Source organism: Crotalus tigris, unplaced genomic scaffold (assembly GCF_016545835.1).
Source record: "Crotalus tigris isolate CLP2741 ecotype Arizona unplaced genomic scaffold, ASM1654583v1 scf7180000024461.2689607, whole genome shotgun sequence".
NCBI classification, from domain to species: Eukaryota; Metazoa; Chordata; class Lepidosauria; order Squamata; family Viperidae; genus Crotalus; species Crotalus tigris.
This window is the reverse complement of record NW_024100631.1, coordinates 199,891-213,981: the sequence shown is the minus strand read 5'-3', so window position 1 is coordinate 213,981 and position 14,091 is coordinate 199,891. Positions and strand designations below refer to the sequence as shown.

The 14,091-nt window shown below is 44.1% G+C and overlaps 1 protein-coding gene across 5 annotated transcripts in view; it reads right to left on the bottom strand.

The window, feature by feature from the left end:
- Window positions 1-14,091, bottom strand: part of LOC120303167 (splicing factor SWAP) — an 87,968-nt gene that overhangs the window by 34,597 nt on the left and 39,280 nt on the right. For 4 of the 5 annotated variants that reach the window (XM_039332412.1, XM_039332416.1, XM_039332414.1 and 1 more), the window contains 2 exons: window positions 10,977-11,151; window positions 7,053-7,286 (listed from right to left, as the gene is read on the bottom strand). In XM_039332412.1, the coding sequence (XP_039188346.1) occupies window positions 7,053-7,286; window positions 10,977-11,151 (409 nt within the window). The remainder of the gene's footprint in view (window positions 1-7,052; window positions 7,287-10,976; window positions 11,152-14,091) is intronic. The other variant, XM_039332413.1, reaches the window with a different exon arrangement.

The following is a 14,091-nucleotide window of genomic DNA, read 5'->3' as shown; positions in this document are numbered from 1 at the left end:
GGAGGAAAAGAGAAGACCGTCATTTAACTTAAGACAGTTGGGAGACCAACCGTTTCTTACGCCAAGAGGCTGCTTGTCTAAAAATCAGGTGTCTTTAAAAAAAAAAAAAAAAACCAAAAAAAAACCACCCCACCACCAGCCCAAAACGTACACAGCCTTCTAAAGATTGTTTTGGAAGAACACCTAAAAAAAGGTGTAAGGCAGAACAAAAGGTTTTTTTTTTTTAAAGAATAGAAAGTGCTGCGACTGCTCTAACAAAAAAAAAAAACATCAAACAGCAGATGACTTTTCATTAGCTAACAAAAGACATCATAAAGAACAAAGGCGACAACGAAATAGCAAAGGAAGGCTGCCCTAAATTATGAGAAAAGGAAAGAGTGGGAGTGGGACTAAGCAGAGAACAAATCCCACTCCCTCCTAGCACCCATGATGTTATCTAGTTGGGTAATAAAACGTCTGCCAGGAAACCACCAAGCTCAGAGAGCATCAAAGACACTACAGACCACCTCCTCCTCCCCCTCCACTTCCCTGCAAACCCCACTCCCTTCTGTCACTGATGATGTTACCTAGTTAGGTCACGAAACAACCACAGGAAAACCACCAAGCTCACAGACCACTGAGGTCACACAGTTCACCCTGAGCTACGAACATTCTCTTCTCTTGGAGACATCCAGATGTTAGCCATGACCTGGGAGACATTCTGAAAGGCCTCTTATTTTATTTATTTATTTATTTATGAGACTTATATACCGCTTTAAGTGCAAGCACTCTCTAAGCGGTGTACACCAGTAAGCAATGTATATATATATATTTACATTGCCCCCAACAAACTGGGTCCTCATTTTACCTACCCCGGAAGGATGGAAGGCTGAGTCAACCTTGAGCCGGTGAGATTTGAACCGCTGACCTGCTGAACACAGTCAGCTAAAGTGGCCTGCAGTACTGCACTCTAACTGCTGCACCACCTCTTGAGATGGAGCTACTAACAGAACTACAAAAAGAACTCAAACAAGGCCTGGGGAAGACTTCAAAAAACAGAGCCCATCTCAGGACAGAGCAAGCTAGAATGTGGCAGTAACCATTAGATCCTGGTTAGTAAGAACTAAGGCAACGAAAGGCAACAGGACTAAGGTTTAGACTGGGCACAGAGATATGCAACATGGCAGCGTCTAATCTACTGTCTATCTTTCTCTGGCTCTCATGCAGAGCTGTTCTCACCATCTCCTATTAAGCTACAAACGGCGCTTAATTATCTTTTATATTGCAACATTCAAAGAACTGAACTCTGCCCTAATGCTGGGTGAACAAAGCAGAAGGCAGATAACCCAGCTATCTCCAATGCCAAGGTTAGAGGACATTTAAGCATTGTACAATACCCGGGAAGATTAATTGGGGCATAAATTAGAGAGGTGGGAAACAATGGTTCTGAGAACTAGTTCCTAAACTAAGTTAAACATTCTGCTGATCGAGGTCACGTGCATCTTCTCTTGCTAATTATGTCTTATTTTAATTATTTCTTAGTTGGTGCAGCTCCCTGCCTCCTTCCACGTAGGGTACAATTACCATGGAAATGTTTTCTGCTTACGCAGACTTTTTCCAATGCAGTGCTAGAAGCGAGTGAGGGAGACAGAAGGGAGGTTAAGCATGCAAGTACAGTTAGTTGTGTACGCTCAACAGCTTTCATTGTCGCTCGCTGTGCTAATTAAAATAGCCCGTGTGTGTTTGGGCGTGTGACAATTGCAAACTTGGAGGAGGTGCATTTAAACCACGTCATCCGTCTCCTAGCTGGTTTGCTGATAAAAAAAAACACCCATTGATTATTATCAGGCAGTGGTGCTCTCCCAAGTTTTAAGTGCAGATAGACAGTGAACGAGGCTTAAATCACTCAGAGTGCCTTGTGGAGGAGTGAATGCATGGTCCTGATAAGTTCAATGCGACACTGTTGGTGCTGCAGGTTTTTGAGCAAAATGGAGAAAAACAGGCAGGAAAAAAACTGCTAAGGACCAAAGACAGCTCTGGGGGGGGGGGGGGGAGAGAAAAAACATGCATCTCTTCACCTTTTGTTTCCATGCTTTCAAGAGGAGACTTAACCTTTCAGATGCCTGCCCCTTGACATGGCCTGCCTCTGAATCATGACTTGGCTGGAGTTATAAGTCACAATTAATTAAAAGGGTGGCTGCAATTCATAATCACTGCCCTGCCCTGATAAAATAAACCCCTCTGAATACACCCACACATGTAAAAGAGCTGTGGCTTAAATAAATTAAGGCTTCTGTACAGTTTGTCAGTGCAATTGTTTAACCGTTTCCATATGCTTGCTCGCATAAAATATTTTGGCTCTAGTAGACAGTTCCAGAGCCGCGGTGGCGCAGTATTGCAGGCTAACTCTGCCGACTGCCAGCAGTTCGATCCTGACCAGCTCAGGGTTGACTCAGCCTTCCATCCTTCCGAGGTCAGTAAAAGGTGGACCCGGATTGTTGGGGGGCAATGTGCTGAGGAGAGGGCTGCAAAGCACTGTGAAGTGGTATATAGGTCTAAGTGGTACTGCTATAGATCAGTGGTGGTGAACCTGTGGATCGGGTGCCAGAGGCGGCACTCAGAGTCCTCTCTGTGGGCACTCGCGCCATCGCCCCAGTCCTAGGCCTTCAGCTGGGTTTTATAAAACCTTTCCGCTTTAGGCCTCTGCCGCAGTGTGCAAAAAATAAAAAGGTTCAATCAATCAATCAATTTCAGCTTCTTGTGGGAAAAAAAGATCTTGCAAAGTTGGAATTGATTGACTGAACTTTTTAGTCCTACCCAGTCTGCCATTACCACAGCAGCCACGTCCACCCAATTGGCCACACCCAGCCAATGGGCCACACCCACCCAGCACCAGACGCTGCATAAATGGGTTTTGGGTTGCAGTTTGGGCACTCGGTCTCTAAAAGGTTCGCCATCACTGCTATAGATTGATTTAACCTTCATAGTCAGGTGATTTCTCATAAAGTGGGATTACTTGCATGGTAGACAGAGTGCCTGAAGAAAGTTGAAACTCAAGTACTTTGGCCACCTAATGAGAAGGAAGGACTCACTGGAGAAGAGCCTGATACTGGGGAAGATGGAGGGCAAGAGAAGAAGGGGACGACAGAGAAGGAGGTAGCTGGATGGAGTCCCTGAAGCAGGAGGCGTGAGCTTAAATGGACTCCAGAAGATGGTAGAGGACAGGAAGGCCTGGAGGAAAGTTGTCCATGGGGTCGCGATGGGTCGGACACGACTTTGCAACTAACAACAACAAAGGTCCCTTCCAATCCTACGATTCTATGTCCCTCGGCTTGCATTTTCTCAAAGATAACCAATAAAGGTTATCTTATCTCTAATAGGAAAGATGGAGGGCAAGAGAAGAAGGGGACGACAGTGAATAAGATGGCCAGATGGAGTCCCTGAAGCAGTAGGCGTGAGCTTCAATGGACTCCAGAAGATGCTAGAGGATGGGAAGGCCTGGAGGAACGTTGTCCATGGGGTCGCAATGGGTCGGACACGACTTCGCAACTAACAACAACAACTTGCATGGTGGATCTGAACCTCTCTGAAAGTCACTTATTGTTATTCTTAAATTTATATACTGCCTATCCTGTGGTTGGAGGCAACTCTGAGTGGCCTTGGTATGTGCAGCATTTATTAATAAGAATATTCTGTATAATTTAGGGCATCCATTCTCACTTCCTGGAGTAATGATCTGGGTTTAAACAGAACCGTTTTAAAAAAAAATAGTGATCTCTGTTGTGTCTGATTTCCCAGCAAGCCTCGCATTTCGCTGATATTTTACAAACGAAATGGATTTGCTTTAGTGCTGATGTACATCTGTGGAAGGATATTAAAAAAGGGACTTTATCAAGATCTGTAAACAGTATTTTAAAATATTGCCTATTTTCCGAATACGAAAGACAGAGATATTATTTCCCCTGAAATTCAGTCTGCCATGTCTCCCTTTTTTACCTGCAGACATGGAATAAAATACTGAGCAGTAATCATCTGGGTAATTTTATTTGCAAATGGCTTCACTTTTTTTATTAATAATCATATGTTTGCACTTTGTGGAGGAGTTTTTTAACAGCAGCTCAAAGTCAACCCTATCACTGTGGTCGCTTCGTGAGACTTCTCTATCAAATTACGCTGCTGCGTTTTATTGAATTAGACACACATAAATGCAGATTTAATTATCGCCCGGCACCGTTCTTTCAGGGAAAGGAAAAATGGAAAGGAGAATAACATCTTCTTTCTTCCTCTGCCTCATTTATTTCGTGTCTAATATGGCAAATTCAAGGACCACGAATGGCTCGGTTATTTACTAGCAAATATATTTCGTCTGCGATGCCTCTCCCTTTGTAGAAAACGAGCCAGCATTGCTGATTTACGGCGAACAATTCGTACAGGTAATCTTATGACGTACAACCCTTAATTTCTGCTGCTAGGTGAGACATTTGCCTACGTCAGTTTGCCCCGTTTTACGACCTGCCTTGCCACTGCAGTTGTTAAAATTAAGAAGACGGTGGAATCTGACTTCGTCATTGACTTTGCTTGTCAGAAAGTTTCAAAAGGGATTTGCAGGATCCGGAGACACTGCAACTGTCACAAATAGGAACCAGTTGCCAAGCACCCAAATTTGGGTCACGTGACCATGGGGCCCGCTGCAATGGCCATTAAGTGTGAAAAACGGTCGCAAGTCACTAAATGATCTGTTTTAAGTCGACAACGCCCTGTTCTTCCTCTCTTTCATGTCTGCACAGGCAAGACAAGAGCCCAAAGGAAGGGAAGAGATGTTTTAACAGCTGGATTCCCGCAACTTCCAGATGGGTGTGAGCTTCGGCTCCCCAAATTCCTGGCTGGCCTAGCCGCTGCTGGGAAATTTGGGGTCCAGATGTCCAGGCAGCTGGAAAATTGCCGCTTCTGAGAAACCGGCAATATAATGAAACTTTTCTGAGCTTCGAACTCAACAAGTGCTCTTGGTTATTTATGCCTGACATTGTATGATCGGGTTGTCATGGGTTCCGACTAATGAAGCACTTCAAAGAACTTTCAGGCATGTTCCCTAAAGTCTTTATTACAGAGCTACAAATTGCCGGTCACCACCATGGACGTTTTGATGCCAGAATCTGACTTCCTCTCGCTGGCATCAAACTTTTCTTGCTAAACCCCTCCCTTGTCTTGCAGTCCCAAGTCACATTATCCAATTAGTGTGAAGGTCAAAAGTTTACTTCCTCTTTCTTTCCTGGGCTTTTTACCCCCCCCCCCACTCTAAGCTATGTATTAACCCAGTAAACACCAGACAGTTTTGCATATTGTCAAAGCAAGAATATACAATATTTGCAGCATTGACACGGGTCTCTTTTGACTAGGGATGTGAGATTCTTGTTTGCTTTCATAAAAATACCTGCTTGGCAACGTTTTCTCTCAGGTCCCTTTCAACTCCACGAATCTCTGACAGCAAGGAATGAAGGATTTTGCCTTCAGCCTTCATTTGGTCACCCGAGAAGAGCGTTCTGGTGTGCTATGTGTTAGCATTTCACTCTTGATTGCCTTGATCTCGGTTAAATCTGTAGATATGGCCTCTTCCTCCTCAGAGATTTAATGCTTCATTAAAGAGCTAGTGCTTTTAACGATTCTGGGTCTGTGTTGTGCGACGCAGGATGTGTACTTCCAAAATGTTTATTGAAACAAAACTCACTACTTCATGCCATCGCCTGCTCCACTGGCTAATAGCTTTTGCAGTTATAAAGTTAAAACAGAGTAACGGAGCTGGAAGAGATCTTTGAGGTCTTTTAGTCTAAAGCAGGAAAACTTACACCAGAGGTCCACAACCTTTGGGGCACCAGGGACCGGTTCCATGGAGAGAGGTTTTTCTGCGGACCGGAGAGCGTGTGGTTTTTTATGTTGCCTGCGTCCCACGGATGGGGCTTTGCTTGTTTGTGCGGACTGGTTGCTGGCATGCCGTGGCCCGAGCATTCACAACTTCTGGAGGCAGGTTATTCCACTGATTAATTGTTCTAACTTCCAGGAAGTTTCTCCTTAGTTCTAGGTTGTTTCTTCTCCTGGATTAGTTATATCAGTCCTGAATCTACTTCCTTGTAATTTTAACTCCCGAGTTTTAATCCTAAACCCCATCTAGAAAATCCAGCATCTGCATGAAGGGAATCAATGTTCATATCGGCAATGCGTTTACGTCGGCAGTGTGTTGCAGGTAGTCCGTGAGTTACGACAGCTTGTTTAGTGAATATTCAAAGTTACACTGGGACTGAAAAAAAGTGACTCATGAGCGGTTTTCACACTTACGACCGTTGCTGCATCCCTGTGGCCACATGATCAAAATTTGGATGCTTGGCAACCAGTTCTTATTTATAACAGTTGCACTTTATATTCCAAATCACCAGAAGGCAGGACAAGAAACAATGGATGGAAATTAATCAAGGAGAGAAGCAACTAGAAATTAAGGAGAAACTTCCTAACAGTGAGGACAATAAACCAGTGGAACCGCTTGCCACCAGAGGTTGTGGATGCTCCATCACTGGAGGTTTTTAAGAAGAGACTGGACAATCACTTGTCTGAAATGATATAGAATCTCCTGCTGAAGCAGGGAGTTGGACTAGAAGACCTCCAAGGTCCCTTCCAACTGTTATTCTGCTATTCCTTCCTTCCTTCCTTCCTTCCTTCCTTCCTTCCTTCCTTCCTTCCTTCCTTCCTTCCTTCCTTCCTTCCTTCCTTCCTTCCTTTCCTTCCCTTCCCTTCCCTTCCCTTCCTCCCCCATCACTGGAGGTTTTCAAGAAGAGACTGGACAGCCAATTGTCTAGAATGGTAGAGGTTCTCCTGCTTGAACAGGGGGCTGGACTAGAAGACCTCTAAGGTCCCTTCCAGCTCTATTCTGATTATTATAATTACAGAGACTCGTATTTCGTCTGCCTTCTGCTCTCTTTCCATCACCCCCTGCTGAACAAGGTTTCAGCCCCGCCCTACACAGAAGTAGCTTTCAAACAAGGTGAAGTGTAAACCCCAGTTGATCCAGACCATAGACTTCTTACCTTGCTTTGCTTCCAGTTCTTCCTGGGTCAGCTGAGGCTTCTTCTCTTCTGGAGCGCTGCTGGAGGGGGCAAGGAGGCTGGCACTGTTGGAGGTGCCGCTGGCGTTCTCCTGGCCCTCTTTGCCTTCCTCTTCCTCCTCATCACTATCGTCGTCAAGTTTCACCCGGTTCTTCTCCAAGGGAAGCATGTCGTTTTCTTTGGCCCGAATCGCAAAGCTGATGGGGGCAAAGGAAACTGTGGGAAAAGAAAGAACTATTTGTAAACCAGTAATTGCAACTTGAAACCCATTGGGTCTGGTGGTCAAGGCACCAGGCTGAAAACCTGGTGACAGTGAGTTCTAGTCCCACCTTAGGCATGAAAGCTAGCTGGGTGATTTTAAGTCAATCACCGGGTGACTGTGAATTCTAGTTCCATCTTAGGCATGAAAGCCAGCTGGGTGACTTTGAGCCAATCCCCAGGAGACAGTGAGTTCTAGTTTCACCTCCAGGCATGAAAGCCAGCTGGGTGACTTTGAGCCAATCCCCAGGAGACAGTGAGTTCTAGTCCTGCCTTAGGCATAAAGGCTAGCTGGGTGACTTTAGGTCAATCACCAGAGGACTGTGAATTCTAGTCCCACCTTAGGGATGCCAGCTAGATGAGTAATTTTGGGTCAATCACCAGGAGATGGTGAGTTCTAGTCCCACCTTAGGCATGAAAGCTAGCTAGGTGACTTTAAGTCAAGGACCAGATGACTGTGGATTCTAGTTTCATCTTAGCCATGGCAGCTGGCTGGGTAATTTTGGGTCAATCGTCAAGGAGATGGTGAGTTCTAGTCCCACCTTAGCCATAAAAACTGACTCGGCGACTTTGAGCCACTCAAAGGGCTGCTGTTGTGGAGGAAGAACGTCGGAGATCTTTGCCATCTCTGAGTTATTTGTAAAAATAATAAAGGCAGGATACAAATAAATAAATATCTTTTTACTGCCCGTTGCAGAGCTGTTTTGGGTGGGTGGGAGGAGAAGTAGGAGGAACAATCTAACAGAATAGAGGAGGATGTAGTCCTCAAACTTCATTCATGCTGCCCTTGGCTGAATTTTAATTCTCCTTTTAAAGAAGCCTGTTCAGACCAGGGTAGGACATAGAGCAGGGGTCCCCAATCCCCGGTCTGTGGACCAGGACTGGGCTGCGACATGCCAGCAACCGGTCCGCACAAACAAGCAAAGACTCATCTGCGGGATGCAGGCAGCACACAAAACTACACACCCCCTCTGGTCCGCAGAAAGACCTCTCTCCATGTTACCGGTCCCTGGTGCCCAAAAGGTTGGGGACCTCTGACACAGAGGAGGAAAAAATAAACCCAGGAAGCAAGTATCAGAAAGCAAATGGTTACTCCCATCCATTTTTGCCTCGGCCTCTTAACCATATTGTCATGGTTCCGACTAATGAAACACTTCAAAGAACTCCCAGGCATGTTTATCCTAAAGCCTTTATTACCAGTGTTACAAATTGACGGCACATCATGAAGGTTTATGCCAGAGTGTGAATTCCTCTTGCTGGCATCTAACTTTTCTTGCTAAACCCCTGCCTTATCTTGCAGTCACAAGTCACATCTTCCAATTAGCCCAGAGGGCAGAGATTCACTTCCTGTTCCTTTTCCTGGGCTTTTGTTATTTCCCCTCCCTTGCCTCTGTCATCTGAATTAACTCTAAAAATACCAGACTGTTCTGCATATTTTGTCAAAGCAAGAATATTCAATATTAGCAGCGTTGACCCATATGCAACCAAGTGCCCTCACCCACCCCAAAACGCGGTCCTTTGAGCAGAAGAAGGTTGGTCCCCCTGCAAAACTAGAATTATATTATGGCATTCCCTTCTGAGTGTGTCACGCCGGGCTGCATCATTATTGGGATGAAAGCAGTATGTTTTTCCCCCAGCAAGTTTAAAGGGACTTGTGCTTGCCAGTAGCCTTGGGGGGGGGGGGGACATAATGGAGGAGAAAAGCAGAACTGCTCAATGGAAATGGAAAATGCTTCACGCTGGGGATTAAAAAGATGCGAAATTGGCGGGCCAGGTATCTGAAAAGAGGACCGTTTTGCACATCAGAATTGGGCCGCAACCGGTGGCTTAAACCATCTTTGCTGTTGTGCTGAGGCTTGGCACAGCCTTCTAATGACTGTTTGTGTGTTGTGGTTCCCTCTAATTAGCTGTCACCCCGGGATAAAAATACGCCAGAAAATATTGTGACCGTACATCCTGCTGTCTAATTTCTTTTAGATCTCTCTTAAAGGAATGAGAGTGGGAGAGGATTAATATTAAAAAAAGAAAAGAAAAGAAAGTGTGTTTCCAAGCAAGTTCTTTTTCTGGAAACAAGGACCAATATTACAGCTTTTTTTAAACTTCCCCCCGACAGACTCAGCACACCGCCGCACAGTTGCTTTTCAAGGGGAAAAAAAAAATCTTTAGTAAATTGACTTTCTATTAAAGGGGATGGACTAAAACCATGTGGATATATCTGCCCGGAGGCTTAGACTCACTAAGTAGGAAAGGCCCTGTACAATTTGCAATTACTCGTGAGAGGTGTTCTTCAACTTGCAGGGAGTTAACTTGGCTTTTTTTACCCTGGATAATTAGCACCTGTTGTTTGGATGGTATGGACACCATTTGGACCTGATCAGGCTGCCAGTCTGTGAAAAGTACAAGTGGGACCCCCCCTCCTGACATTCATTTCAACATCATCAATCTATTCTCCAAAGCCCCTGTGGGCAGGACAAGAAGTAATGGGAACTACTCAAAGAGAGATCTAACTAGAACTAAGGAGAGGTTTCTTGACAGTGAGAACAATTAGTCAGTAGAACGGCTTGCCTCCATAGGTTGAGGGTGCTCCAACATTGGACGCTTGATTCCATGAGGTTTGATTCAGCCCTATTCTATTAGATAAGATAGGTAGGCAGGTACATAGATAAGATTGGTAGATTGGTAGGTAGGTAGGTAGGTAGGTAGGTAGGTAGGTAGGTAGGTAGATAGACAGACAGAGATATAGACAGACATAGATATAGATAGATAGACGTAGACAGAGAGATATAGACAGACATAGACAGAGATACAGACACAGATAGACAGATAGACAGAGATAGATAGATAGATAGATAGATAGATAGATAGATAGAGATATAGACAGATAGATAGACATAGACAAGACAGACACAGAGAGATATAGATACAGATAGACATAGATACACAGACATAGATAGATAGATAGATGGATGGATGGATGGATGGATGGATGGATAGATGGATAGGCATAGTCATAGATGGATAGATAGATAGATAGATAGATAGATAGATAGATAGATAGATAGACAGACAGACAGAGATAGACAAGACAGATATAGATAAACAGACAGAAACACAGAGATAGATAGATAGATAGATAGATAGATAGATAGATAGATGGATAGATGGATAGGCATAGTCATAGATGGATAGATGGATAGATAGATAGACAGACAGATAGACATAGATAGACAAGACAGATATAGATAAACAGACAGAAACACAGAGATAGATAGATAGATAGATAGATAGATAGATAGATAGATAGATAGATAGGCATAGATGGATGGATAGATAGATAAAACTTCCTGAGTTTTTTTAAGAAATTGGACAACCATTTGTCTAGAGTCATATAGGTTCTCCTGCTTGACCAGGGGGTTGGACTAGAAGATCTCCCAGGTCCCTCTTCCAAGTCTGTCATTCTGTATTCTTTCCGGGGCTTATTTTAGCCCTCTCCAATTCATCCACATCCATTTAAACTAGCGATGCTTCCCTTTCATTTCATAGCCCGTCTCTCATCTTAAAAATCGTCATTCAGTAGCCAGACGGAACATTTCTGGGTGCCAAAAGATCCTCTCAAAAGAACAGGGCTTGAGCTGGACCGAGACTTACCTTTTATAAGCTTGCCATCGTTGACAATTTTGATGGCGGCCGAGTCCTTCGCGTTGCTTCCTTGAGCCGCTGAATCGACATCTTCAGCAATCTGCTCACCGGGAAACTGGGTGTCTCCAGGCGCCGCGCTGGACGCAGCATCGGTAGCGACGTCCTCGGATAAAGAGGCGACCTGCTTTTTAAAGGGGGGGGGAGAAAAAAAATCCACTATGTAGCACGCTTGAAAACTGGAAGCCGTAGCAGAATAAATGCGAAGAACACCCCCCCCCCCAAGTGACAACGTGCTTTCCACTGGGCAGCGCATAAACCCACGCTGGGTTCTTAAAGGACGTTTCAAACTGATGAACACAACGGCTTAAAAACAGCATGGGTCACCCAGCTTTTGAGCCAGGAGGTCTTCCAAACAGGTCACCATACTGACCGCTTAGCGAGTCGGAATAATTTCACAAGAGCGGAACGGAGCATTTGACGGCAAGCACAGACAGGCACAGAGTGAGTTAGGGCCATTTATTTATTGACTGAAATTATGAAAGCGCCCCCCCAGAAGTGAGCTAGGATCGGTCCACGCACTTAGGACCATGGCACCATGCTCACGGTCATGTCATCAAAATTTGGGCGATTGTCAGCCCAAATTTATGATGGTTGGCAGCTGATCAAGGAGAGAAGCAACCTGGAATTACGGAGAAACTTCCTGACAGAGAGGACAATCAACCAGTGGAACAGCCTGCCACCAGAAATCCTGGGTGCTCCATCACTGGGGGTTTTAAAGAAGAGACTAAACATTCACCTGTCTGAGACAGTATAGGTTCTCCTGCTTGAGCAGGGGGCTGGGCTAGAAGACCTCCAAGGTCTATTCTATTCTATTCTATTCTATTCTATTCTATTCTATTCTATTCTATTCTATTCCATTCCATTCCATTCCATTCCATTCCATTCCTTAATCTATTCCTTATTCTATTCTATTCTATTTGGTATTCTATTCTATTTGATATTCTATTCTATATTCTATTCAATATTCTATTCTATTCTATATTCTATTCAATATTCTATTCCTATTCTGCTCCTATTCTGTTCCTATTCTATATTCTATTCCATTCCATTCTATTCTATATTCTATTCTATTCTATATTCTATTCTATTCTATATTCTATTCTATATTCTATTCTATTCCATTCCCTATCCTATCCTATCCATCCTGTCCTATCCTATCCTATCCTATCCTTATTATTCTATTCTATTCTATTCTATTCTATTCTATTCTATTCTATTCTATTCTATTCTATTCTATTCTATATTCTATCTTATCCCAGTGTGAGAAGAGTGCCATTTATGACCTTCCCAGCCAGCCCTGACAAGCAAAGCCAATGGAGAAGCCAAACTCACTTAACAGCCGTGTTACTCATTTTAACAGCTGCAGTGAAAGGTCGTAAAATGGGCCCAAACTCACTTAACAAATGTCTCACTTAGCAACAGAAATTTGGGGGGGTTCAATTGTGGCCGTAAATTGAGGACTACCTGTACATGGGTCTCTAGGCGAGAGACCTTTTACAATTTCACCAGAGGGGTTCTGTTCTCAGAGAAAAGTGGATTTCTTCTCGTGCGAGTGAAAAAAAGAAAGGATCTTAAAAGGTTATTGTACATGGATTTTAATTAAAAGCCCCCATGGCATTCATTACCTGAACAAATATATATATCGAAGCTGTCTGTACATCATAATGACAAGTCTGTTCTCAGGGTTACCATCCCAATTGCTGATACCAGCAAATTGGCAGCCGTATGAGGAGATATTATTACATCTCGGCGTGAAAAGATAAAGAAATGTCATTTCTGTCTTTAATCAACGCCGTGATGGAAGGGAGAATTGTGGAAGGCACATCAAATGTTCAATCAAACCAACTTAAGCAAGTATTTTATCAGAAGCAATCCCCATCCAAACTAGACTTCCTCGACTTCCAGACCGTTTTTTTAACGGTTTCAGGAGACAATGAGAACACCAAAAACTGCCTAAAATCAATTAATTCAGCCATCAGCACTAAGACATCCAAATCTTTGTGGTTGTCTTAGAGATGAGGTTTGCAAAGCACTATCAGATTGGCTGCAGAAGCAAAAAAAGACCTGGGCATTTTATGCTCCCTCGGCCACGTGGTTGTCCCTGGCTAGCTCCTGTGGTCCTTTTTTTATTTGGAAGGCGACTGCTATTTTTCTCCCCCCAATTTACCTATGTGCATGCATGCATGCCTTCGCACCTTGATAACCCTGTTGGTTCAGTCCTCCAAAACAGTCCCAGTTCCTCATGTGACTCCCTTGGGATAATTAATTGCCCACCCCTGTTCTAGAATGTCGCTACCTGAATCTTTTCCTTAATCTCCCTTCGGGACCATGCAGTATCTTATATCAAGACTGACTTGGTTAAGATGCCTGCTAACTTCTATCGCTACTCAACTTGCCATAGAAACAGGGGTGGGTGGGTAGAAAGAGGGAAGGTGACGGGATTCTAAAAAGCCACCCATGGACCATGAGATTCAAGGTCACAAAAGCAGGTGTCTGACGGAGAAGTGGACCCCTTCTCATAACAAACCAAAGAAGGATGATTGGGCAACGTGGACACTCGGTGGGTGGGGGTTATGGAAGGCTATTTTTAACTATCCAGATTTTCACACGGGGAAACCAGAGCTGCTTTCTGCTTCTTCAGTTCTGAGATGTGTACTCAACAAAGTTTATCTTTTACGGCATTTCAACGCCTGAAGATTCCTTGATCTTGAGTTTGCTAGTCGAGACAGTTGACATTTTTACTTGGGCCTCTTTCGGGATAGCTCGGTGTTGCCGAACTCCCCCCCTCTGCTCCTACAGGTGTACAATCCATTGCACCAGCAGAAGAAAAAGATGGAGCAGTTTCTCCACTGGCATTAACTTCCAAAAGGGTGAACCAGTTCTTCTAATTCTCAGCAACGGATCTGGATGAAAACTGAATTCTACTCTAAGCTGGAAACGGCCTCGGCTGGAAACCCTGGGCCAGAGTATGAACGCCAAGGCCAATCATTTTACATTTTGGTTCTCATTCAAATGTACGTGACGCTACTATTTCACGATCGTTACAGCGATCCAGAGATTCATT